Source organism: Sciurus carolinensis, chromosome 17 (assembly GCF_902686445.1).
Source record: "Sciurus carolinensis chromosome 17, mSciCar1.2, whole genome shotgun sequence".
Classification (NCBI taxonomy): domain Eukaryota; kingdom Metazoa; phylum Chordata; class Mammalia; order Rodentia; family Sciuridae; genus Sciurus; species Sciurus carolinensis.
Window position 1 is genome coordinate 25,667,236 of NC_062229.1, and position 27,996 is coordinate 25,695,231.

The 27,996-nt window shown below is 44.7% G+C and overlaps 1 protein-coding gene and 1 long non-coding RNA gene across 3 annotated transcripts; one reads left to right on the plus strand and one right to left on the minus strand.

The window, feature by feature from the left end:
* On the plus strand, nt 1–11,525 carry LOC124967855 (uncharacterized). The gene is made up of 3 exons (XR_007105621.1): nt 1–99; nt 8,630–8,734; nt 11,358–11,525. It is a non-coding gene; the product is annotated as an uncharacterized LOC124967855 (long non-coding RNA).
* Exosc7 (exosome component 7) lies at nt 328–27,974 on the minus strand. 2 transcript variants are annotated; one of them, XM_047530227.1, is made up of 8 exons: nt 27,878–27,974; nt 20,580–20,681; nt 20,192–20,286; nt 13,199–13,364; nt 7,564–7,634; nt 5,056–5,179; nt 3,883–4,038; nt 328–573 (listed from the first exon to the last, which is right to left on the minus strand). In XM_047530227.1, the coding sequence occupies exons 1-8, from the start codon at nt 27,962–27,964 to the stop codon at nt 469–471; spliced, it is 906 nt and encodes a 301-aa protein (XP_047386183.1). In that variant the 5' UTR covers nt 27,965–27,974; the 3' UTR covers nt 328–468. The 2 variants fall into 2 exon arrangements, with proteins under 2 accessions (XP_047386183.1, XP_047386184.1); XM_047530228.1 differs by lacking the exon at nt 27,878–27,974 and adding an exon at nt 27,740–27,877.
* Nucleotides 27,975–27,996: the final 22 nt, after the last annotated feature.

Sequence of the window (27,996 nt, forward strand, 5' to 3'; positions counted from 1 at the left end):
CTGGGAAGGTGACCCGGGAAGCTCACCAGCCCTGGGCTTGGAACTATGGCAAAGGGCCTCCTCTCCACCACCACCATCCCCAGGAGCACTGAAAACAAGGTAAATGAACTTCCCTTAGTTACTCTTATTTTGAAAGTTCTGTGGTGAAAATGTAATGCATGGATACATATCACAAGCATTTCCTTTGAGCCACTTCCTGCCAGGTCTTAATTCCAGTGCTTATTGTTGTTTTGAACCTTTGCAGCAGGAGTCTCCCAGGGCCCCCTCCCTTGGCAGCCAATCTCTGAACTGGTGGCTTGTAGTTCCAGAACTCTGGCCATACCCAACCAGACCTGAAAACAGACTTTAATTTTACTTGTACGAACACTGCCTTAAATTTGTAACGGTTAAGAAAAATATATACAAACTTCAGTTCAAAAGGAAGAGTAAAAAACAAAAACAATCCACGGGGAAGGGACGACGGGCAGATCACCCCAGGAATCCGACTTTCTGTCTCTTGGGCCCCAGGCTTTCTTCCTTGTGTAGGATGCTCTGCAAGGAGGTGTGCAACACCTTGCCCACTCGCTTGCTGGTCTGCGGGACAGGGAAGGGATGGAAGAGAGCAGTCACTCCTGAGGCACGTTGACGAGGAAGCGCTTCCCCTGCAGCCAGCCATCTTTCCGGTGCTGAACGCAATTCCATCTGCTGGGGATGAACCCAGGGCCTCACACAGGCTAGCCAAGTGCTCTATCACTGAGCCACACTCCCAACCCCTTAGAGGATTTTAAATTAAAACAAAAACAAACCACAAACCCCAACAACATAATGGTTACATTCTGGAAAAACCTCCATACCAAAACAAACAAAAAAAAACAAAACAAACAAAAAAAGGATGCTTGCCCAGGAAGAAAGGCTGCCCTGGCCATTAGCTCACGCTTGGCATTCCTGGTGCCATTTCAACAGGCAGTAACGCTGTCAATCAAATCTGGGCTTGGTTACACAACTGCCCTGTAGTGAGAAAGCACAGGGAAACCACAGAGAATCCATTCTGCTGGAGAAGGAACAGATGGTGCCAAGGACATTTTAATAAGCAGGGTCTAATTCACCTCCCAAGCCACTAGGCAGAACTGCTCAGATGCGACCAAGTCAGTGCCTGGATGGGGTCTTCATGTTACTGCCTTGCAGAGATGCTAAACACAGTGGAAAATTGGAACTGAGACACATCGAAGTCAGACAACCCACAGATTTAATAATTAACCCTTACACAGCAGACAAGGAAGCCCCCTTAAAAAAAAAAAAAAAAAAAACCCTAATACACAAAAATCTTTCTTTAAGGAACTATTAACTATTATTCTGTCTCCAGGCTTATGAATCATTTTAAGAATATAATCAACCACCAGGTGACTCTCCCAGTGACTTGGGAGACTGAGGCAGGAGGATTGCAAGTTCAAAGCCAGCCACAGAAACTTAGCAAGGCCCTAAGTAAATTAGCAAGACCCTGTCTCAAAATTTTAAAAAAATTTAAAAATTAAAATAGGGCTGGGGATGTGGCTCAGTAGTTAAATGGCCCTGGGTTCAAACTCTGATACCCCCCACCTCCCCCCAAAAAAGAAAGAAAGAATACAATGAACCAATCCCAAGTCTCCACCTCAAGTCTCCATATTCCCACAGCAGAGTGAATTCAACTCTGCCAATGGTCACATTCTCAATGTCAGCCCTGGACCCCTCCCCAGTTCTCCCAGACACCTGTGTGCCTGCTCCTCTGGCCCCTACTGTAATGCGGGATAGCTGAAAGTGCTTGCGAGAAAATGATCTGAGGCTGGGAAGAGATCAAGGGTATGGACGTAACAGCAGGGTTAAGGTTTAACATGCCTTTGGAAAGATTATGCCATAATGTTAGAGAAAGAAAAGATGTCAAGGTTCACCAAATAGGGGAACTATAATTAATGGTAAAAGCAAAGATAAGAGAGAAGAGAGGAACAGGACACCAGGACTTTAGAGGGCTTGGATGCCTCAGAACCAGCAGAAAGAGACCAGAGAGGCTGGATTTTCACCAGCAGACATGTTACTGGATTGCTGCATCACTGTGGGAGACAGACAATGAGGCAGGGCCATGGGGCTACGGTTTACAGGCCTCCTCCCCAAGCCCCCAAGGAGGACAAGGCTCAGCTCGCCATGGCAGCCAGGAAGACCTGGCTTGCAAGGTTCAAACAGCACAGAGGTTGAGAGCAGGGCTCTGGAGGCCCAGTGTGGTAAGAATACCAGCTCCAGCACTTACGAGCTCTGTGACCCTTAGGCAAGCTACTCATCCTGTGTGCCTCAGATCCCTCACTGTAACAATGAGGATGGCAGCAACTGTAACCTCACAGGACTGCTGAGGATTAAGTGATATTTAAAGCAGTGAAATCAGTGTCTGGCATGTAGTGAGCACACAATAAATTTTAATTATTTGCTTTTTGTTATTTAGAAACTGGAAGTCCAATAAAACTCTTGGGTGAGGAGGCTTACAGAACACATTTGAGAGGCCTGTGGTAGAACTTCTAAGTGTTTCTGGAAAAACCTGAACCTAGGCTTAGTGGAGCACAGAGAATACACTCACGAGAATGGCAATGTGTATCGGGCACTGAGCTGATGCTTCTCCTCCACACCCTCAAAAGCCCTCAGAGCAACCCCAGTGGCAGATACCGTCATGCCCATTCTGCACATGAGGGACTGGCCTAGAGCCAGGATTCAACCTGGTATGTCTTCCCAGCCCATGCTTGGGTCCTCCACACCATATACCCTGCCCATCATGTTCTTTTGTTAGGTTTTTTTGTTTGGTTTTGGTGTTGGGGATCAAACCCAGGGCCTCATTCATGCTAAGTACACACTACCACTGAGCTACACCTCCAGCCCATTGTTCTTTTAAATAAAATGATACAAAGAGAAATATAGACATCCCATGCTTGGAATCTTCAGTGAAAAGTCATTACTACTAGCTGGGTGTGGTGGCACACACCTATAATTCCAGCAGCTAGGGAGGCTGAGGCAGGAGGATTGTAAATTCAAGGCCAGCTTCAGCAACTTAGTAAGAACCTAAGCAACTTACTGAGACCCTGTCTTAAAATAAAAAGGTCTGTGGATATAGCTCAGGGGTAAAGCACCTCTGGGTTCATGCCCCAGGATCCCCCCGGCCAAAATAAAGTCATCACTAAGAATGAGCGATGTCATGATCTGAGGCTATACAGTGTATGACTATACAGTGACAGAGTGGATAGCTAAGAAAAAATAAATCATCAGATCCCACTAACTGTTCCTGGCGATTCAATCAGAAAGCTGAAGAGAATGTGTGTTGGGGGTAGAGGGGAGGGAGGAAGAGGGGAGGGCTGCTGGGAAGACAGGTAAGTAGGCCCAGGACCCTGATCTAGAAGGTCTTACAATCCCCAGGACTTCCCGTCATTCCTACTAGTTCCCATTAAACACTTTTAGATCTGTAAAGAATCTAGGAGATGGCCAACCATTGGCCACTGGTTCTACCTTTACTCTTCCTATAAAGGACAGGAAGTGGTCATTCAGGAATTAATTCCCACATCAAATCATGCAATCTTGTGGTTTGGAGGTTTCAAGTGAACCTTGACATGACCAATGTCCAAAACTCTCATAGACGTAGTAACTTGGGGGTCAGAGATGAAGAGAGACTTACTAAGAATAAGCAAGTTTACTGGCTGATCCCTCATCTCCAGTCTAGAACCACCCCCAGCCTGGGCTACGTCAGCAGACACCCAGTCCACCAGCTGCTCTCCAAGCTTTGAGTCTGGGGCCAAGGGTATGAATAGGGAGGATTCCCATGGATGACCACATGGATTGGAAGCAACAAGCACCCCCAAGCAGGCTCCAGCCCCTGCCTCTGCACCACCACCTCACCTCCATCATCTCGAAGATGCTCTCAGGGTCCAGGCTGCCCTTCCCCACTTTCCTCATGCATGTCACCACTCCCTTGCTGGTCACTGACACCAGCAGGCTGGCCAAGGAGCAGGCCTCTTCTTGAAGAGTAGCATCTACCACATGCCGGTAGCCAATCTGCAAAACAGGGGCAAAACAACACGTGTGGCAACGCCCACCTCAATGGCTTGGTGATCTGTATCTACACCAGGCAAAGGCCCTGCACTACCCACTTGACCTTAGTTTAGATGGAAAATGTCTGAAGGAATGTTCAACATTTCTATCATAGCCTGGTTATGTAAGTGGTGTCACCAAAACTCAAAATATGGGGTATAGGGAAATCAGAGACCATCTAAGTCAGAGGCCACCAAGGCGTTCCAACAGAGGGGCACAGGGAAGAAATTCACACTTGAAGCCACATGAAGTTTCACTCATCACAAATGATAAATGAAGAGGGTCAATGCTAAAGGACAAGCTGAAAATGAGTTAGGAGCAGATGGCTTTGGTCAGTCCCAATACCCTTCTGTCTGAAGTTTTCGCCAAACTCCAAGTTCATGAAATGATTTTAGTGGACGCAAACCTGACCCACCCAGTCTTATTTTTATATAGTCCCACATGCAATTAGCCACAATCCCAGCCTTCCCAGGCCCGTTTGCATGGTCCAGGGCAGTGCTAGTTACACACCAGCATCAACCAGACAGCAGACCCCACAGGACTCTGGACTCTGTGAAATCCACCTGACAAATGCCACACCTAGGACCTGCTCCAACACCTCAGCCCACAGATGTGGATATTCGAGCCCACAGAGGGAACACTGCCATACTACCACGACTCAACCAGAGCCAGAGAGTTAAAGGAAATATGCAGAGACAGAACTGCAGTAGAGTGCATGGTATACAGAAGGAGCTTAGCAAACTCTGGCTATTACTACTATGAGCCCATGTGTGTGTTCCCAGCACTCCATCATATCCTCTGATTAAAAAGAAAAGACGAGCTACTTGTGAAAGTGGTCCCTAATATAATTAAATCATTGGATTTGCGTTAAAGCTACTTCTACATGGTTTGTGAAACTAACAAGTAACCTCAACAGGCTGGAGCTGGAGACCCACCTCCAAGACATCCCTTAAACAAAAACTGTAAAATACAAGCTCACACCTTGCACAGAGTGACGATGCAGGGAACATTCTCCACACTTAGTCGGATGCAGTCGTAAGGGTCATCAGAGAGTTCAATGTCCTTTGATCCCTCTTCATCTTCCAGAACACGAACCCTCGGTATCCTGGAAGTAGAAGCAAAACTAAAATTTCCACTCACGCTGGGCATGGTGGCACACACCTGTAACTTGAGGCAGGAGGATCACAAGTTTGAGGTCAGCCTTGGTAACTTAATGAGACCCCGCTTCAAAATTAAATTTTTAAAAAGGTTGGGGTTCTAGTCAGTGAGTAAGGTCCTGGTTCACTCCCTATCACTACCCCTACCCCACCCCCCCCCAAAAAAAATTCATTTATTGGAAGAAAAATAACTCCTTTCTCTTGAGACTCAGATAAGGAGCTGAAATCCCTGTTCCACAGGAGAAAGTGACATGATGCCTATGCTTTGCCATCCTCATCCCATCATCCCTGTCCAAAGTGCCAGGGCAACACTGCAAAGCAGTAAAGAAAGGAGTTATTTTAGAAAATGATGCTGGGTTAATCAGGGGACCACAGGGGGGAAAAAGTTAGTCTTAATCCCTACCTCACACTTAAGCATAGACCTATATCAAATAGACTACAGGGGCTGGGGAGATAGCTCAGTCGGTAAAGTGCTTGCCTTGTAAGCACAAGGCTCTGGGTTTGATCCCCAGCACCCTAAAAAAAAAAAAAAAAAAAATAGACTACAAATGTAAAGGTGAAAGATAAGGCAATAAGGCTTAGGGCCTGGCACCATGTGGTGTGTGCCTGCAGTCCCAGCTACTTGAGAGGCTGAGGCAGGACGATCACTTTAGCCCAGGAGTTCAAGGAAAACACAACATAACGAAACCCTGTCTCAAAACAAACCAAAACATAAGCACACTAACAAATAAAAACAACAGTTTTCAAAGAAAAGCTGAGGAAATTTTCATGATCTTGGTGTAGACATTTCTTAAACAGGACACAGAAAGAGTTTACCATAAAGGAATAAACTATAGATTCAATTATATTAAGATTATGAATTTATGGTCATCAAAAGACACCATTTAGAAAGTAAAAAGATAATCCAGAGTGGAGAAAATACTTACAAACATTCACCTGAAAGATTACATGAGGAATTCCTACCAAACCTAACAAAAAGATAGACAGCTTGATAGAAAAATGAGCAAAAGACATGAACAGGGACTTCATAAGAGGCTATCCGAGTAGCCAATGAACACATGAAAGTGCTCAATTTAAATACGCATCAGAGAAGTGAGAATTTAAAATACAATGTGATTATCAAGACATATCAGAGATTAACAGTAAAAAGGAAAAAAAAAAAAAAAATCCAAGGGATGGCAAAGATACGGAGGAACCCAGAACTCAGATAGTGCTGGTGGGAGCATCAACTGGTAAAAGCGCTTTTGGGAAATTTTTCTGCAGTATCCACTAAAACAAGACATAGCCATGACCCATAGCTCACACTTTCACTCCTCCCCAACAGAAATGGATAAATATGTGCACCAAAAGATATGTTACAATAATGTTCACATCTGGTACTATCTAGATAAAAACTGGAAATTACCCAGATGCGCATCAACAGAACGGATAAACTGCCACATGCACACAGTGGAACACCATACGGCAAAGAGCATGGATGACGACAGGAAACAATACAATGCCTCAAACCACAATCCTCAGTAACTGAGGCAAACACAAAAAACAGTGCAGTTTCATTCACATCAAGTACAAAACCAATCTGCTTTCTTATAGTGGTATCATCAGTGTGCAATGACTGCATGGGGGTACAGAAGTGGGGCCTTCTGAGGTGCTGGCAATGTTCTCTTTCTGGAACTGGGTGCCAGAAAAACACTTCAACCCATAATGTCAATCACCGCAGTCTGGGGTGGAGGAGCCAGGAACAGGTAGTCTATCCAGTTTCCAAAGGGAAACAGTGCTGGTGCTCCTCCCAGTTCCTCTAACAAAAGCCCGATAGGATTCAGTCCTGCTGGTCATTCCTACATGAGGCAGCGTCCCGAGCAGATGAGCTTTAGCTAGAAGATGCCCACGGGGTTGAGGAGTCCTGCTAGCATCTGACCTAGTTCTTAACAGAAGCCACAGAACAGGCTGTTGCCCCACTTTTATGACATTCATGTGCATAACAGAACTATGCAAGCACCTACTATGTGCCAGGCCTGTTCATAGTGCTGGGGATACAGAAGAGTAAAAACTCCTGCCCTGTGGAGTTTGCCCAGTAATAGCATTTGGACAGCCAGCCTGTAGTTGGTTTCTGCTCTTTTTTGCCTCTCTCTAGTTTTCTAATACTTTCCTATAACGTTTACTTAAGAAAATAACAACACACAAAAAAATACAGAAATATATATTTCATAAGTTTTAATTTAGGTATCCTAAAATTAAAACTTAAAACACCCATTTTATGATAGCAGAAACTTCCTCAGTGTTCCATGGTAAGCTCTCTGCAGGCAAAGTGGCTGTTTCCAGGAAGATTTACCTTGTATTGAAGAGAGCAGCCTTCACAGCAATGGAAATGGCATCGAACAAATTTCCACCACACTCCAACAGCTAAGAAAGACAGGGATTGAGAGAGGGAAAAAAGCAAGCATCATTTATTACATTATTCCACTTAACAGATACAGATTCCCAAGCACTGTTGAGCACATATTTATAAAATAAAGCTAAGAACGTGGGGCTGGTCTCCTAGGTAGCCATGCGGTGACCACAGCTCACTGACACAGCAGGCTCACCTATCTACAGTGCTGCCTCATGCTGGCTGTGCTTACAGGGCACGTGCAGGTGACAGCTGGCCCTGGCTGCTATGGTACTCCTCTCACAGGCACACCAGCAGTTGGGCAGCACTGAAGGACAGACTGATTGCCCTTGATTTGTCCAAATAGCTCCCAACATAGCAAGTACCACTCTAGTCTTTGACAGCACATGCCTGGCCTCTCACAAGAAGGAACTGGGGACCACCTGATGCTGCATCTACAAGTCATGCATGTGGGGTTACCTCTCCTGTGTGACTATCAAGGTACACCTGAAACTCAGATAAGTACCTCCACATTTTACATTAACTAAGGTCTCACACAAGCTTTTGCCCCTGAGCAAGTGCTGACTGCACCTGTGTGTGCTCATCTGGCAGAGGAGGTCAGAGCCCTTCATCAAGTGCTGTCCTCATTTCAGAGAAGCTCTGGCCTGAGGTCCTGCAATAATGCGAACTGGGTTGCCCAAGTAAGAAAAGACACAAGTCAGATCTAGAAAGCAAGTCACACATTCTATCTTTAAGAGTCTGTCTCCTTTTCATCTGAACTGTGAACTCCTGAAGTCTGGGATTCTGCTTTTGTTCATCCCTCAATCCCCAGAGCCAGGAGAAGGGCAGCTATGAAGAAGGTCAGCAGTCACTTGCAGAAGGTGACAAGTCCTATGCCTGGGCCCCCAGCTCGACCCAACCAAGCCAATGATGATACCTAGAACATATCGTCACCCAGTGCAAATCTCCACCTCCCACCCTTACGCTCTCCACATAAGCCTCAAGTTCACACACCCTCTTTTTCCCACAGCCTTGCAAAATCCTACCGACTACTAAGATCCCAGTCTATGTTCCCACCTGGCTTTGTAGCTGCAACTCACTTGTCTCACACCCAGGCTCACTCCCATCTCCTCTGGTAAGTGTTTAGACACAGAATGCTACACAGCAGAGGGGTTCTGGGCCAGACAGCCTGGACTTGATTCCTGTCTTCACCAGTTACCATACAATCCTGCTGGTGTATAAGCTCCCTGTGCCACCTGTGGAGGACAAAAATTCCAGCTACCTTGCAGAGCTGTACAGAGGCTGAACAAGTGAGTATCTGCAAAGCTCTCAGGAGCACATCTGGCACACAGTAAGCATTAGCTAAGTTTTCTTTCATTTTCCAGTTGTCTCTCACAGACTTTCTGAGGATGCATGCTGCATGTTCTCCATCTGCATCGCTGATAGCTGAGGTTCCAAACCCTGGCTGTGTATCAGAACCACCTGGGGATCCTATTAAAAATACAGTGGGGGCGGGGCGGGGGGTACAATTTATATTCTTACTGGAGTCTGTGTGGTCCTGATGGTCGCTGTTTTACTACACTTGTCATAGTTCCTGCTTTCTGCAAAGAAAGGGCTAGATAAATGCTGGCACCTGTTCGAGCAGTTGTGGAGCCTTGAAGCTGGTAAAGACCCCAGAGAACGCCTCGTTCAACAATGACTAGATATGTGCAAACTGAGAAGCTCTCACACATGGCACAGTACAGATTTCCAGCACAAAACTCCTGAGAGAGCAGACTGCTAAAACAAAAGCCAGGTGTCTGCCTCGGAGCCTTAGCTTCCTCTACAGATGCAGAACAAGCCCACCTCCAGGACTCAGGGCTGCCTGATCAGACTGCTCATGGTGTAGCAAACGACAGGGCAACTCAGAGTGCTCCCTGGAGCCAGGCAGTGTGGGTCTGACCCTCATCTCTGCCACCTGCTTGCTGTGTCCTCCAAGCTTTGGTTTCTCCCTCAGTAAAGTAAAACCATGTTTTCCTGCAGGGTGGCCCTAAGGATGACTGTGATACCATCTTTAATATTCCCAGGCCAGAACTGGTGCTCACAGACCAGACCCTCCTCTCTGCTAGGGCAGGCTAGCTTATCAAGAACCTCTTTGCTAAAGATACCAGTAGAATCAAGGAGCAGCAGGAAGAGTGGGTAGTGTATGGAGGCCCAAAGCAACCACACTGGGCTACTTGCATAGGCCTAGAATATGCAGAGAGGACACAGGAGACAGAGGCATCTAGGTTAGAGACACTCCAGGACTGTGGTCCCATAGCAGGTCACAGGAGTCGCCCTCCCCAGGGAAGAATTCCTTCTATTACAGAGGTGGGCATGAAGCACAGCCAGAGAAGACACATCTGGTCACAAACATAGCCTTTCAGATGCACAAAGCCTAGAATGTTCTTTTAGGGGACCAGCACAACATACTCTGTAGGATTCTGGGAATGAAGGGCTTCTTTCATGGAGCATCTTCCAAAGCACACTGCTAGGAAATACAGCCCACAAAAAGGGAAATGTGCACGACCCACTCCCCCTGGACTTCCCTCCTGTTCTCTCAGACACCAAGGCACAGCACTTCCCCTGCCCTTACGGCCAGCTGCAGGGTACCGCAATGATTCCAAAGCTCTTTCCTCCCCATGCCCAAGGCCATGGACTACATGCTGGTTCTCATGGTCACTCCCAGGACCCACCTCAAAACAACCTGGTGACCCATCTCCCCAATGCTATTAATGCAACAAAGTCCTGATAGTTACCCCATTAGGATAAAATCTGATGCAATAAAGGAGCTGTGGAGACCAAAGGAAGGCAAAGTTTCCGTGAAGTTAAATCTTCACTTTCCTAAAATAAGTCATCTGGGGACAAACACAACAATGAAAACTGGTGGATCATCTAACTGTAATAGGTGTGAAGTAAGTAAGTGCGTCTGTAGCAAAAGAAAGAAAACATGGAAGGGTGTCCAGCTAATAGCTGAAGATGGGCCCAGTCTAGGGCCCAGACCAACTGCTGAAAACTTTTAGGAAATTCTCATTTCACAATCCCAGTGACAAGACTGGATTGGTACCACCTTGCTTTAAACATGGACTCAATCTATTTACTTTATCTTTAGATTCAGAATAAAAACTTTCTCCCCTAACAAAAGTCTACACCACCTCACATGCATGAAGTACATTTTCACTGAGGCTAAAAGCAAATACTTGTTTTCATGGGAGAGGAACTCCTCCACCTATACAAAGGATGTGAATAACAAAAACTGATCTAAAACATTATCATTAATAATTTTTTTAAATGTTGATAGAACTTTTTTTTTTTTTTATTCATTTATATGTGGAGCTGAGAATTGAACACAGTGCCTAACACATGCTAGGCAAGTGCTCTACCACTGAGCCACAACCCCAGCTCCCATTAATAATTTTTTAAAAATGCTTTTCAAATTAAGAACTTCACTGAGGATGACAACATTTCAAAAGTCCACATCTTTTTCAAAATAAACAAAAGCTATTTAAAAAGTATGTGAGAAAAATTCCAAAAGCTGGAAGTTGTAAAAAGAAAGGTCTAAGCCAGGCACAGTGACACATTCTGTGTGGCACTATCCAAAGAGCATCTTTTGTTTTTCTCTTCCCTGAATAGCTTCTACAGATAACTTTAGGAGCTAATATGAAATGACTATAATTTTATTATAGAATGGCATTATATGTATGCTATTCATACATATGTTGCATTTATCTTAATCCCAGCTACACAAGAGGCTCAAACAGAATAACTGCAAGTTCAAAGCCAGCCTGGACCATATTGCAAGGCTGCCTCCAAAATAGAAAGAAAGAAAGAAAAGAAAAGAATCTACAGATGACAGGGACATCGTGCACCTTCCCCTGGGTTATTTCCACTTACTGTATATCTCCAGCTCATGGAAAATAAGAGCAATTTCTGAGTTGAGATAAAGTCCCTATATTCATCAGCTTTGCAAAGATCTTCAGTATCAGAACAGGGTTTCTATTGCTTCAAGTCTGACTACATTCAAAGTGCAGCAGTCCCCACCACTGGGCCACCCTCCTGCAAAATCAGTGTACACAAACACCACGGAGAAACCCTTCAAGGGACAAGAGTGCCACAACGCTCCTATCTACCTTTTCTGGTCAGGGAGGGGAGAAGAGGTCAAGTTCTTCTGACCCAGGTGGAACATGAGAGTCCCTGCCACAGAGCTGCACCTCCCTGGGTGACTGCATAAGGACTTCATGGGAGAAGTTTGAGGAGTTTCTACCTCCTCAAAACCACTTTGGAATAGTCACACTACAAGGTACATCCCACTTATCAGAGAAAGGAAAAAACACACAGAAATGTAATTTCCTCATTTTCACTCTGGAGCAGCAGCAGTCAGAAGAGCCTGCACCTGCTGGATGACGGTCACACTAGCCTTTTCCCCTGCTCTGGCACTGCTGAGGACGGAACCCAGGGCCTCGTGCATGCTAAGCAAGTTCTCTACCACTAAGCCACACCATCAGCCCATTGCTACGGTTTGTTGATGCTCCATTCATTACCAAATTAATTTTCAGATATACAAAAAGCTCTACCCTGTTTCATAAAAAGCCAACATTTAGAACCAGCCAAGATGGTTCCCTTCATGAAATTCACTCAGTGCACAAGATCCCCATTATCTCTACATTCATTAAAGAAATGTGGTTAATGGCTTAGCCTTGTGTCCTCCATCTAAAGTGAAGATATAATCACTATTCTCAAGGATCACAAAATTTAATGAAAAGAATAAAATAGACTGCACATGAACTAACAACTGACTGCTACATTACAATACGAAGGCAAAATTAATTGCAGCTACACAGAGGAGCTACTGGAAAGAGTCAAAATCTGGGTAGAGGAGCACCAGGGGAGAGCAGAGGGAGGAGATGGAGGGCTGGACTGGAACAGCCCTGAGAAGCAGACTGTGGGAGGGACTGAGGGACCTCAGAGACTCAGGGCCTCCGAGCTTCCCCTGAAAATGAGGTGCTCAGAGCAGGCGGGCTCTAGGGCGTTTAGGGGAGGACAGCATGGGGAACACAAGCACAGCTGCTGACATCAAACAGCCTGGCTTTGAGACCAGAAAGCATGACTTACAACTCCTGGGTTAGTTATTTCACCTCTCTGGGTCTTCGTTTCCACATTTTAAACAGGGACTACCAGAGTGTCCACTCACAAAAAATTTGTTAAGGCTCACATGAAAAGAGCTTATCATCATTCCACACAGAATGTCCCAACTAGTCAGAATTCTGCCCTTCATTCTGTGTGGCCCCATCCACACAGCAACTTTTGTTTTTTCTCTTCCCTGGTAACTTCTACTGAAAACTTTTACAGCCAGCATGATATGACTATGATTTTATTATAGAAAGGCGTTATATGAATGCTACTTAGACATATGTTTCATTTATCTTAAAAGAATTATCATGGAAGGCCCTCTTTTCCCAAGTGATCTCACTGTGGAGGATGAAAGCATCCACCTGAAGTAGGGAAAAGCAGAGGGAGGAAAGCAGGCCAACAGGGCTCCAACGAAGGTACACAGCGGCTGGCACAGCAACGTGACACTCACCAGCACATCCACATAGAGGACCCAGCAGTGCTCCCGCGGACTGATGCAAAGGGACTTCAGGTCGACGCTGCTCTTATTGTTAAATATACGGTAGAGGGTGTTAGCGATCTCTGTGCCAAGGTCATCACCTCCCCGACCTTCAAATTCAGGGGTAGCATTGGCTGAACTGCACAGAATAGAAAGAGAAAAGCTAAATGAATCTTTGCAAAGAACACAGGGGTTGGGCTTTATTCTAGTTTTCCATGGAATGCTGGAAAAGGCAGCTGCTGTAAGGAAAGTCACTGAGGGCTGGGATTCTAGCTCAGTGGTACGGCACTTGCCTAGTATCCGTAAGGCCCTGTTTGACTCCCAGCACCTAAAAAAAAAAAAAAAAAGACTGCTGAAATGGGGAAACGGTAGCATCAGCCTCCAGACACATGCAATGTACCAGCCCAACACAGAGCTGTCCATTGGACTGGACGATGTGTGTGATGGGCCTTCCCAATGACCTCTAGCAGAAGCCATCTTCAGCCAAGGAAAAACAAGACAGTGATGGTATGTGAAGCTTGGATGGTAATAATTAACTCTCTTAACTTCAGAGGACAAAAAATATTCTCTGACTGGCCTAGGGAGCTGGAAGGCCTAGAGAATCTGTAATCTCCCAGTCACCACCATCCCTAGTTTTACATTCCAAAACCACAGTGTAAGTACAGTAACCTTTCTGGAAGGTATGTATGATAGTATGTCAGAGTTATGCTATAAACCATACATTATCACTGTACAGAAAAGAAGGAAAATGACATATATATAGTAAGAGAAAGACTAATGGCAGATTAAATATTAGGCTACCCCTCCCTTTTTACTTAAAATTTGATATTTTTTAAGAGAAAAAATGTTTCCTTCTTGGCCTCTTGATACTTACACCCAATTACCTCAACAAAGAACTACAAGATTCAACATTTATCACCCTAAACACTATTCAAAAGCGTTTAACAGGAAAATTTTGTGAGTTTTGGCTTGATACAAACAAACCCTTAACAGGTCTATGAAATAAATAAACATTAATCATTCTACTTTAACAATAAAGGTCAGGAAAGTTAAGAAACCAGCTGTTTCAGCAAGGACTCTTCAAAATCACATACTGAAACTTCCTGACCCTTCATCCATCTGGAAGGTACCAGCCCTGCCCTAGCCCCCTGTGACCTAGAGATGGAGCACGGTAGATGACCTGCAGTCTGCAGCAGGCCCAGTGGAGTAAGGGGATTTGATGATAGCGAGGGAACAGTGAGGTGGGGGGCAGCTGTCAACTAGCACTGATGGCTGCAGAAGGCCTCAAACTCAAAGGTCAGCAGAGCTGGGAAGCCACAGAGGCAGGGCAAGGGAATTCTAGGGAAAGCAAAGCCCCTGGCTGTGCCCACAGCACCTGTGTAGTACCCAAAGAAATCTCTATCAATAACCTAAGGGTAAAAATGAATCAGATTGTGTCACTGTGTAACTTTGCTTTCTAATTAACTAGTCTTCCCTTACCACCTTCAGCCAGCAGAACCCCAATTTAAAAACTCCAAGAGAAACTTTATCACTGCCATAGCAACACTGCTGTCCCTCCTGCTGTCTCTGCCAGACTCAGGCATCAAGCTGGGAAAAGCAGTTCAGTTACAGAGAAATAATCAAGTCACCAGGGACCAAGTTTATATTTTACACAGGCAGCAAAACACAATCTGTTTCTAATTTAAACAATAAACAATCAATACTGAGTCCCTTGTTCTAAGTGTTTCAAAATACATCTATATACATCTCTGTGTAGACAAACCCAGTTGGAGATGCTCGTCCTCAAAATGTTTACCGTCTGCTGAATGCAGTGGGTACATCTTCCTGCATGTGACCAAGTGCTGGGGGTTAAAGCAGGACCCTTCCTACAGCCCTAGGGCACTGCTCAGTTTCCAGGTCTCATATCTAAATCTATCTACCTTTGAAATCATGTCCCATTGCTTTTTTGAGACTGGGCTAATTTAAAAAGGAAATTTTACACATTTGTCTTTCAGCACCGCTAACAAGCAGACAGAGTGGAAGGTTTAGAGGCTCATCAGACTATGGCAGGTTCCTGTCTGCAAGGTGCCCCGCATAGGGTGACTAGAGAGGAGGCTGGGAAAATGAAAGGCAAGTGCTCAGGGTGGGAGATGGGGCACAGTACTTTGGATAACTTAAGAAAGGCCAGAAATCACATATTCTGCCAAAGAATTAGCTGGGGTAGGGTGGGGGTAGATACTGGAGCACAGAAATGAGGGTTCCACGTCATCAATGGGGCATTCATCACATGACGGACCTTTTCTGACAAACTGACACTTGCCAGGACTGCTAAAGGTATTTTAATTCATCTTTTAAAAATTACCCTATTAGGTAAATTTAAAAAAATCTCACAGGTAGGATGTGACCTGCAGGATGATACTATGAGACCCTGAAAGGGCCGACTCTTTTCATTTTATAATGAGGGAAACTTAACAATGTTTTAAAATGCTTACTATGTGCTACACCCCACTTAGCACTTCAGGTGTATTGACCCATTTAATTCTCAGAGCAACTCTAGGAGGTACTAATCCCATTTTACTTATGTGGGGCTGGGGATGGAAGCCAGGGCCCCACACATGCTAGGTATGTGCTCTGCCTCTACCACTGAGCTACATCCCCTGCGCCTGACACCATTTTAGAGATAAGGAAACTGAATCAGAAAGGCTGTGTAATTGGTGCAAGGTCATGTGACCAGTGCCTGGGTAGCTAAGATTCTAACCCAGGCAGTTTGGGCCTTACTGCTAGGTTCCCCTGTACTCTCCCTGGATTTGTAGCTCTGCATGCTTGGCCTGTAGTCTGACATCAGTCAGATTAGCTTTTCCTTAGGTTTATATTTTACTTTAAGATAATGAATGGGTGTTCTGGTCTTAGGACTTTTTATCAGACCACAAATGCAGTCAAAGAACAGAGACCAAGGGAGCTCTAAATAAAAAGCTTCTCTGTTAAATACAAAGGAGAAAAAGAGAGAGAGAAGAAAGGGAGAAAGAAAACCCAAGCTAGTAATTCTAGCCCACTGCTCATATGCATCACAATATATCGTTTCAATAGGGACGTGAGGTTTTTGGCATAAAACCAAATGCCTTCTGCATTTATAGTTACCAAACCAATTCAGGTCCTCCATAAAGCATGACCCAGTCCCTCTTCCAGAGCTGTGGGAAACAGTTTACTGAGCTGGATGAACTAACAAAAGACCCTGGGCACTTTGCTCCTCCCAACTCTCCACTGCTCCTGTCTCCTTACCTCTACCCCACACCCACCACTTGGCACAACTCTGGTTTAACTGAGATAGGTTGAGATCAAGGCCATATCTACCTGGAATGTTACTGTAGACACTAGGTTCAGTATTGTTTCCCTTGCAACCAATCCAGCCTGCAATCTATGGACTCTTCGAAATGGGTCAGGCCAGGCCCACAGCACAAAAAGGATTTAGTGGGTACCTAGGATAGGGCTAACTTGGGACCTTACTCCTCCAGCAGTCACCTACCCCAAGGCTGATTGCTCACTGTATACATGTGCTCATTTCTGAACCTACAGAAGCTTCCCCATTTGTAAGGAAACCTTTCATTGTCAGCTCCTATTTGATATTTCTGGAAGTTATCTCATCAGCTCTGGAGACTAGAAGCACAACCAGCCTCAAATGGCTTCTGCAGGCTGCCTCTCTGCTTTGACCCCACCCCTAGTCCTTCAGCAGAGGGCTGAGCCCGTTAACTCCCTTCAAACAGCACTAAGATGGCAAGAAACAAAGGAGATATGGTGGTGTCACACACCAAAGCAGGTTTCAAAGAATCTGGTTCTATGTTAGTGAAAAATACAAGTGATCCCATTAAAAAGTAGCAAAGATCCCAAGGGGAAGTGACAAGTGCTGGGCACACTGAAACATCTATGAATGAAACATGCTCTCCAAAACTCACCAGATTAAAAACCCAAGCCTCTGAGAGGCTAAACCACTGTCCAAACCCTTCCATCCAATGGTCAGAGGGCTGAGAAGTGACCCCTAGGAAGATAAGAAATTTTTCCTAAAGTTTCAGAGTTCTTCTTTAAAATGGCCTATTCTCAGCCTAAGAGTAATAAACCTAAGACACCAACAGGGTTAGAAGGTCTGCTTTTGCTTCCCGTTTAGTGAAGGTGCTGCCAGACACCTTTCCGGCAGGGCAGTCAGGCACAACCTTTAAAGGGCTATGAGACTTGATATGTCATCATTCCCAAGAAACAAGATAAATGTTGAGGGTGAGGAGCAATGTCTCCTTGGGCTCATGAATTATCAGACGTAGACAAAACTGGAGGGAACTGAGTTAACAAAAAAGCAATTAGCTTTAAGACCTCTCCACCACCGGGAATTTAAATAATTAAAGCTGGAAGTTGTTGATGAGGAATTAAATCACGCTAGGCTCAGAGTGGCAGAAGGGACACTACCCTAACACCAATTACTTTTCTCCCACTTGGGAGCAACTATGTTTCAGCCTAAGGATAGGTAAGTATCTAGAGCTCACCAGGAGAGCCTCCAGGTGCGTTGGGGGGTGTGCTGCACCCTCTCTGCTGGGCATGGCCGCAGGTGCTCAGAAGACATTCCTTTCACTGGGCAGGAATGGAAGGCTTTGCCTGTTTATGCAATTAAGAGCTGGTCCTTGAAGACTGGAGTGAGGCTCTGCCACAGCTGGCAGCTAGCAGTGCTCTACACCTTCTGTAGTGGTGTTCTGTGACTCTCTCATGGTGACTCTACCCCCTGGGCTGCTCACATTAGCTGAGCCACTTAAAGAAGCTACAGTGTGCCACCTTGAGACTATTCATCTTGAGAAGCATTCAAAACTACCTGGCAACCTGGAGCTCCTGAGCCTGCTGAGGTCCCTTTGACACCTGCAAGGTAGGAAAACAGAGCAGCAGGTGGAAAACTGAGGCTACTTCAAGAACCCAGATCTTGAGGACAGGCAGCTCAAAGGCTCTTTTCACATGAGTGTCACCCTCCCACTACGGCTGGGATAAGAAAGGGACAAGGGTAGCAAGCTGTCCTGGAGTCATGTTCAGACACAGAGCCACAATAAAACATAAACCCCATACCAAGCATCTGAGGGTGGCGCCCTCCCTTTGGTGTGGTTGAGCTGACTGTCACTGGTCTGCCGAAGATGAATGAGTTGAGGATAATGATGGGGAAGAAAAGGAGAGAAAATTATAGTTCCTCTCACAAGCTGTCTGCTCCTCAGTGATTGTTCACTGCTTTGAATTACGCAGATCAAGACCAGAAGAGGTATTTTGCTTCCTGCCAGAGCAAAGGAAGGGATAAGCAGGGCCAGAACCAAGTCACTACCATCCACGCTAACTCCAAGAATGGGCCAGATCCACTAGACACCTCAGACTGGTGAGAGCAGCTGAGCAGAACCAGGAGGAGACTGTGTGGGGAACCAGGACAGGTGACAGGAATGAACTGGAAAGAAAACTAGCCAGAAAAATGAACATGAATAGTTCTTCCACCTCTAAGCACAAGGCCCCTCTAATATGGACCTCAGCAGGCCGTATGAAGCAGCAAGAGCAGAGATTCAGAGTTAGATTGACCTAAACTGTCATTTTTAACTATGGGACCCTGGGAAAGTAAACTCCTCACCTCTATAAACTCCATTTCTCATTTCCCTCACTGAAGTACTTTGAGGAAGTACTTCAGTACTGTGTTTGGAAGTAAAGATTGAAAGATTAACTTGCTATGCAAAATGTGGATTCCCATTTGTGCAAAAAAGGGCTGCCATCTCTAGGAGGGTCTACTTGCAAGGTTGGTCTAGGTGACATCTGGGAACCTGGCTCAGTGTTCCCAGTCAACAGTAAACTGATAGGGGTGGTCCATTGTGCCTACATTATACAAATAAATTTTATGCTGAACACTTTCTTTCCTTCTGGCAGTCTGGAATTTGGTATGCCACCACATAGCAAAGGGTGCCTATGTGACCAGACCTCAGTAAAAATCCTAGGTGCTGAGTCTCTAGAGGACTTCCCTGGGCAGAAATGTCACAAATGAGTTACTACATTTATATTGCTGCAAAAAATTCTCAGCCATGAGCACAACTATGTACTAAGACCTGTGAGTCCTTCTAGGAAATCTTTGAATGTGAAAGTGATCTTAGGGGACACCCAATACAGTATCCACATTACACACCTACATCTAGTATGAGCCAATAGAGCTCTGCCTACTTCAAGAAAGCCTACTGTCAACACCTAGCTTCTAGAAGCAAGGTTACAGATAGAAATAGAGACTAGATCAGTGACTCAATAAAAGTCCCAACCCCAGAAGGGTGAAAGACATACGTTTATTGGAAGTCCAGCATAGTAGGTGCTTGCTCTATATTCATTTCCTCCTCATCACCAGTTTATTATCTCCACTTTTTAAATGAAGAAATTTAGGCACGAAGAGACTGAGAAACCAGCCTGAGATCATATAGCTGACCAGAGAAGGAAGTGAGATTTGGGTCCAGGGCTGAGCACAGACACTACAAAGCTCTGGTCATTCCAGCATCCTTGAAGCCTGCTTAGCTGACTCTAGGCCTCATGTGCCACGCAAATCATGAAGAGTTTTCTGCATAGCTGGAGCAGGAAGAAAAACAGGAAATTTAAGGCCCAATAATGGTCCTTACTATCTGTAGTGGGTATTTTTCAAAGCACCTTAACACACATTGTTTAATTTGACCTTCATACCAACCATATGCTGAACTGCTTGACTGATGTCCTCCTTTTTCAGACAGGGAAAATAAGGCCTAGCAAGGGCCAGGCAATTAAGACAAAGGGAGGACTCATGCCAAGACCTCCAAGCACTTGGCACATAGGAGAAGGTCAGTAAATACCTCCCAGAGAGTTGAATGATTACATAAATACAAAATATAAGAGGGCTCGATAGGAGATTGGAGGTTCATTTTCTGAATCATCACCTTTAAAATAATTTTTCTTTAAAAACATCTGCATAGTACTAACCAGTCAACAAAGAACTCCAGGTAGCCTTCGCTTGGTTTTTCCAGCTTCGGTGTCCCCATTTCTGCTTTCACTCCCACCAAGATGTCTGTGTGGCCCTGCAGACACATTCGAGAAGAGTCCTCACTCAGGGAAGAGAGACAGGAACCACAACCCTCCTCTTTCAGACATACAGCCCTGGGGGACTCTCTTGCAAGCAGTGCTGGGACTTGGAATGTGGTGTTTGGGGGTAAGGGGGTTCTTCAGATCTGGATAGACCCAAGGTCTGACTTTGGGTCTTGGATCTTCCCATGGATGATTTACACTCCAAAAGCCAGCAGAGGTCTACAGCTGGCTCCCTGAGGCCTACCCATTCCTCTACCTGGGCATGAACTGTGGCCACAATACTTACCAGTTTGACCCTTGCAGACCCACTGGTGTTGGACACCACATCGGTTTCCACTTCAACAGATCGGTAGTCCTCACAGCTGCGGCCATCCACACGGAGGTCTTCCTAAGTGAAACAAAGGTCCCAAGGCTATGATCCCAAACCAACATCAGTCTGCTAAAAAGACTAATCCTTTTGCTCCCTAGAGAAATATGCAACACATATCTCTTTTTCTCTTGGTGGATCATCCAAACTTCTGTCCTCATGGCTAATAACAATGTCCTCTTTACATTTGAGGAAAGGGAGACTTGGAGAACTTAAGTTATATATCCAACGTCCTTCAGCTAGTGAGGACAAAGCTAAATTTTCTTTGCAGTAGATCTGACTGCAAAGTCCATACTACATCTTGGCATATAGAATATGTGCATGAAAACAAGCAAAATCTGGAGAAGGGACAAAATAAGCCATCTTTCTTTAAGTCTGCAAGGCTGAAATTGCACCAAGAATCATGAGCTGTCAGAGCTATAGGGTACAACTGACTTAATTGCACCTTCCTGCCCCAAAACTTAACATCTACTTTTTAACAGCTAAAGACACTTAGTCTTCTAAAGCAGGGTCAACAAACCAAAGTCTACAGGCCACTTGTTTTCACAGCTGTTTTTACTAGAACATAGCCAGGCCCATTCGCTTAGGTACTATGAATGCTTTTCACTACAGTAGCAGAGGGGAGTGAATGAGAAAGAGATCTGCAATGCCCCCAAGTCTTTCCTCCTTAGCCCTTTACAGGATCAGTCTGCCAACCCCTGCTGCAGAAGATAGCTTTCAAGGTGATCTATGTGCTCCTGTCCCTCTGCCCATCTATTTACTTCTTAAATTATTTATATTGGCACAATTCATTCATGTCTATTTTATGCTACAGCTATAATCTAATATTATTTTGTCACTGAAAGTATTCCAGATTTGGCCTTTGGGAGCTCCTTTGGATTGGTTCTTGTGCTCTCTCAACATGCCTCCAACTTTTCTGGAGCATTTCCTTACATTCTGATAACATAACTTCTGGAGGAAGTTCCAGCCTCTTGTATTCCCCATACCCTTGCCCTAGTGACCAGCACTTGTCCAAGGAGTCCTGGTTCCTCCTCTGGAAAATGGTACTTAAAGCCCAGGTTCTTCGTTGCTCCTGGGGCTTCACTGCTTCTAGACCTTCTCAGCACAGCTAGAAAAAATATGTATGTATACTAACCCATGAATACACAATCTACATTTAATTCTGTGTGTACACATCTATTAAAATGTCAAGAGTCCATACCAAGAGCTCAATTCCAATCTAAAAGCCACAGGGTTCATTCTAGCCTCTTTTTTCTTTTTGGCCAGGGAGTGGATTTTGGGGACTGAACTCAGGGGCACGCAACCACTGAGCCACATCCCCAGTCTTTTTTTGTATTTTCTTTAGAGAGAGTCTCACTGAGTTGCTTATCACCTTGCTGTTGCTGATGCTGGCTCTGAACTTGCAATCCTCCTGCTCAGGCTCCGGAGCTGCTGGGATTACAGATGTGTGCCACCATGACCAGCTAGTCTAGCCTTTTCTTGTTTGTCACTTCTTTCTCAGACAGGGAGAACACAGGCTCTCACTTTCTACCTATAATGTATGTACCTATTTGTTCATTCTGAGTGTACACATCAAGCAGCTTCAGAGCTGCTAGTCCTATCCATGAGAAACAAATTTACCAAAAGAATAGTCATGTGTAGGGCTGGGGCTGTGGCTCAGTGGTAGAGCGCTTGCCTAGAATGTGTGAAGCACTGGGTTCGATTCTCAGCACCACATATAAATATATAAAAATAAAGGTTAAAAAAAAAAAGTATAGTCATGTGTAAAGTTCTTATTGTCTTCAGTCTTGGTACTCAGTCAGAATTTGTCTTCTAGTTATGTAAGTTAGTTCTTTTCTTCCCCATGCCCTTTCTGTGTGGTTGCAGCATACATTTGTAACACAGGCTCATCTGTAACTGTATTTCGGTTTGGGTTCCCCACTCACTTTTTTGGGTATGTGGAATATCACTACGGTCCTAGGAGTCAAAGCCAATCAGAAAAGGTATGCATGGAGAAATGTCACTCTCCCCTTAACTGCACTGTGCTCTTTTCATGTCCCTCTTCTTTCCAGCCCTTTCCCACCTACCCCAGCTTCATAATGGATCTCTCTAGTTTCTAGTTTATCTTTCTTGTATTTCCTCTTCACAGACAAGCAGATACATGAGTAATTTTTATGTCTCCTTTATACTCCTTCTATGAAGGGTGGCATACTGGGGTATAAGTTCTTTTACACTTAGCTTTAAAACACAAACAAAAAAAACTAGACAATATAAACATATGCATGTACACTAAATTGCTCCAAGTCAGCTCATAGAGCTCTTCTTCATTCTTTGTAAATATTTTTTGAAAGCAGTTTTTTTTTTTTTTTTTTTTTTGCCTCCAGAAAAAGAATCATTAGCTTCATCAGATTCTCCAAGGGTTGATGCACCCCAAAATATAAAACAAACAAAAACTGCTGCTCTGAAGTATGTACCTGTCAGAAACTTATCTTTAAACTGTCATGCTGACCGCATGTGTGAATGATTTTTTTTATTTTGGGAAATTAAAGAGAAAAGTAAAACATTGCTACATGCTCCCACCACGTAATACTAACTACAACCATCTGTCACATTTGCTTCAGCTCTAGAACCCTCTCAATTCCCTCTAATGAGAGAAAATAAACATCATAAATCAGGTGGAATCACTCCCAGTCTACTTCCTGGCAGTAAGCAGTCTATAAGTCTAGGGGCATGTACTCAAAAAGCAACAGAATGTCAAGTCTAGGAGAGGGAGCCATAAAGTGATCCCTCTTCACTGGAGAATCCCATAACTCCGTCACTGTGTGTCTCTTCACACCCCACCCACAGAACCTGAGGGCTTTCCAGGTCCATCTCTGACACCTCATTTCTCCCCACCCCCACTTGTCCCAGTCCCTAGACATGTCCAGCCCCCAAAACGTCATTTACAAGGACTCCTTCCTGGGCTACAGGTATGACACAAGGGTGAACAATCACTAGGAGAATTAGTAATGGGTTCCAGGCCTGGTCCCACCATTAACTAGCCGTTAGCCTTAGGACATGTCCCTTCCCCTGGAGACTAGTTTCCTCATTTGTAAAAGATCAATTAAACAGTTTCAAAAGTGATCCTTTAATTGTACAGATCTATAAATTTAAACAGCTGCAATTATTTACTATAAATAATAGCAGCTATTTACTGAGCATTTATTATATAGATAATGTGCTAGGAATACCACACAATTAATGTATTTAATTCTTAAAATAACCCATTTAAATAGTATTTATTCATTCCACTTCACAAATGGGGAAATGAGGTTGAATGATGCCAAATGACTGGCCTGAGGGCACAAAGCTAGTAAGTAGCATTTGAACTTCAAGCCAGAGCACTTTCCTGCTTTTTTGCATAGCCTGCTGCCTTCTAAGGGTCTCTTTGCTGTACAAAAGCAGTCGGCACAGCACAGCTGTACAAAAGTAGTCAGCAGCTGGCTCTACCAGATGGTCCTGATAATGATGATACTGACTCCTGAAAGCAAGTAGGCCACAAGGTCACAGGGCTCCTAAATACTGCTTTTAAAATGGCACTCAACTCTGGAAAGATCTAGTCACATCTCCTTGTAGCCACAACTCGCTTATCTTCAGATGGAAAAGAAAATGAGGCCTCATCGTATCTTCCCTTTCCAGTCCTTAATCACTCTGCCTCCTGGAAAAGGCTCAGAGGACAAATAAAAAATAAATGAAAAGCTACAAATTTTCCTTTCCAAAGATGCATAAGGCACATCCCCTCCACCCCTGGGTGGAGGGGAAGCATCCAAAAGAATTGGAGAAAAATAACCCCCAAAACCTAACTAAATTCATGAATGACTGTGCCCAGGGCAATTTTTTTGAAATTCAGCTTTCCTTTTAAAAGACAAGAAATTGTCCAAACCTTCCAGGCCTGGCTCTGAGCCTAGAGTCCTACCATGATTTTTCTTTATCAGCAATACTCAGGAGCGTAGAAATTAATCCACAGGTGAACACTTTAACACAGGTTGCCCTGAATTAAAAGTTCCATTTTAAAAATTAAGCTGATGGACATCATAGAGTGAAGCCCAGCCCTTCAAGCAGAAGAGACTAAAGCACCTTCTAGATCCAAGGTTCCCCTATGATGGGCTAGCCCTTGGCAACTTACATAGCTATTATCACAACCACCCTGTCAACTGGGTGTGGTATGATGGAAAAGAGTAACCTTCCTTCTAATATTTAAACCTCTGCTCTCACATACCAGCTTTGTGACCTTGAGCAAGTTCTTCAAGACCTCTTGAGTCTGTTTCTTCATCTAGAAAGTAAGAATAACCCCAACATAATGCAGTTGTCAGAGAATCCAAAGATTATAAGTCATTTCAGGGAAGTCCCCCTGCACAGGGTAACCATTTCTCCCAGGAGCATATATTAGCTCACTAAACCCTCAAAACTCTGGAGAGGGGTTATACATAAGGAAATCAAGGCACTAAGTTTCTATCTCCTGTTGGTAGATAGAAACAGGAAAGTTTCATTCAGTCATTCAGTCCAGAGCTGTTTTGACTCATGCCCAGGTAACCCTGTCCTGTTACTCTTTTGCGGGGGCAGGGGTGGGGTACTGGGGATTGAACCCAAGGATGCTTTACCATTGAGCTACATCCCCAGTTCCTTTTTTATTTTGAGAAAAGGTCTTAAGTTGCTGAGGGTCTAAATTTCTGATACTGCCTTCAAACTTGTAATTCTCCTACCTCAGCCTCCCAGTGCTCCTAATCCAGTATACATTGGAGGTTTGCAGACTAGAAGTGGTCCTTTCAGTTGATCCCTCATCTACACTGCTTTGTTTATTCAGTACCTCAGAGCTTTGTACAGGAGAACTGAGATTCAAACCTCTTCTAGTCCAGTTTTGCAGGTCCAAGACACAGCAAAAATAGACATTCATTCCTGTTTCGCTTTCCAAGTCTCCTGAGTAACCCTGCATTTCTTTGTAAGGATGTGGCTCCTTACATTATTATTATTATTACATTATCCTTATTGCTCCACAAGGTTGCACCCCACAGTGCCGGGGCACAGACCTTTATGTGCCATAGGTTTGTAAACAGAAAGGGCTAAAAAAGCAAGATTGCTGGAGGATGATTCCAGTTCTGCCATTGCCAGATTGAGAACTAAACACTGATATCTCACTCTCAAACCCGAAGACCAGGCTCAAGTCCTGTTTTCTCTCTTCTGTGCTGTGCCCCACACATTATGATAACATAAGGTAAATTCACAGAAAAGAAATGGAAACCATCAGCTGAGCTACATTTCCCTTCAATAGCAAAGAACGTACAATGAATTAGCTTTCATGCAGCTCCAAGAGGAAAGCCTCTTTGTTCAGTTAGTCAATTGCCATGGCCTGGTCTGAACCTGTGAGGACCAGTTTAATGACCAGGTTATGGACACAGAACTCAATAGGCTGAACATGGAAAAGCCCATTGTACCTACAATTCTGAAGGAACCACACAATCAAATCACCATCCACCCAAAATAGACAGGGATCGAAGTAGGTAGGTGACCCAAAAGCATACCATCCATAAAATGACTAACTTTTATCACGAAATACTAGAAAGCCAAACCAATTTTCTCACTGGAATCTGATTGCTGATCTGGGAAATACTTAAGAAAGGAGTTAAAGAGAGGCTGACAGGTCATGATGTGGCGGGAGGCTAAGAGAGGTCACCCAAAAGTAAAGTTATAGGGGAGGGGTAAAGATTTCAGCAAGGTGGACAGCAAGTAGTCACAGAAAAGGTAAACACTTTGGCAGAGAAAAGCAGAGGTATCACCAGCGACAGTCACACATCTACACAGACCATGTGATCCATGGAGTACATGAGAACCCATGCTACAGAACCCTGAAGGCGCTTCCTAGCTCTTGCCATAAACACCCCTTTTCTTATATAATGTAAGAATTCCTAGTCCCTCAAATCAAAAGAATTTAAATCCCAATAACCAAAGGCTAAGTCTTTAATGAAGTCACTATGAAGACTGGAAATTCAGTATAAATGGTTTAGTATAAAGTCTTATTGCTAACACACACACACACACACACACACACACAAACTTGAAAGGGAGCTAACAGAATGGAGGCTGCCCTGATTCATGACCTGTGAATAAAAGCGAATTACATCCTTAAAAAAAAAAAAAAAAAAAAGAAGAAAGAAAAGAAAAAAGGGAGTTAACATTTTTTCAGGGCTGACAAGCCAGGCATTCAGCATTCCTAACAACTTCATTTCCAAAACATGCCACTATTCCTAATCTTCTAACTAAAAAGTTCATGGAATTGTAAGTTCTAGTTTTATTTTCCAGGTTTAATATGCAACCTGGAAAATAATGACGTGTCTTAGTCTACAGAGAGCATAGAAGATAAACACCAGGTCACAATTTTCAAGGGGGCATGGTCTTTACTCACATTATGAAGATTTAGTGACAGAGGGTTAATTTAATTTGATGGCTACATCATGGGAATACTGACTTTGCATTTGGTCAAGGCAGAGGGAAGGCATGAAGGAAAGAGGGGTGAGCTGAAGAATTCTAGTGGGACAACCACACAGGCAGGGGGTCTCCATTCAGAGGCGGGTACCGGGTAGATCATTGCCAGGTACAACATTCCTCAACCCTTGTTCTGGAGTGGTCAAAACCAGGGCATGAAGATTGAGCACAGATCTTCAATTACAGCTGCCTGGGGATTTTAGTTCTCCACTGTCAAAATGGAAAACGGTAACAAGTATGTCATCGGTTGCCAAGTCGTTTTTTAAAAATTGTTCTCCCTTTATTCCTAAGGCGATTTGTATTTTCTAAGCGCCCTCGCCTGAGGTTCATGCTCTCTGCGCCTCCCATCCACGAGGTGAGGGAAAGCGGGCCAGATGCCCACCCCCAAATCCTAGTTTCCCAGAAGAGAAACCTGAGGCTTGGTCTAGTAAAGCGTGCCAAGATTGAATGGATGGCCGTGGAAGCGATACTCCTCGCTGAGAAACTGCCTCAGGGACAGACCAACGCTTCCTGCTGAGGTTCGGCATCTTATCCACCCCGGAAGGTCCAAGTGTGCAATCGGTCCTTATGCGGACGCTCACCCCCATCTCCTAAAACGCCCACGCTGCCAGCTTTGGGCTGCGAACGCGGACCGCAGAGCTGCTTAACCACGAGGTCACCCCAGCCTCCTCCCCGGCGACTCGAGTGCCGGCCGCATTCCGCAGGAGAGCCGCCGCTACCTGGACGCCGTGCACGATGTACACCTTCTCCGCCTCGCTCAGCGCCACAGACGCCATGTTGCCGTGCCGCCCCGCGCGTCGCGTCATCCATGCGCGCCGCCCGTGCCCCCGCACTGCGC

Coding starts and splice junctions, on each gene's coding strand:
- Exosc7 (XM_047530227.1), bottom strand. CDS start 27,964: ATGACGCGACGCGCGGGGCGGCACGGCAACATGGCGTCTGTGGCGCTG. Junction 20,287..20,579: donor GGTCTGCAAGGGTCAAACTG/GTAAGTATTGTG, acceptor ATGTGTCTGCAG/GGCCACACAGACATCTTGGT. Junction 574..3,882: donor GCATCTTCGAGATGATGGAG/GTGAGGTGGTGG, acceptor CCTGTCCCGCAG/ACCAGCAAGCGAGTGGGCAA.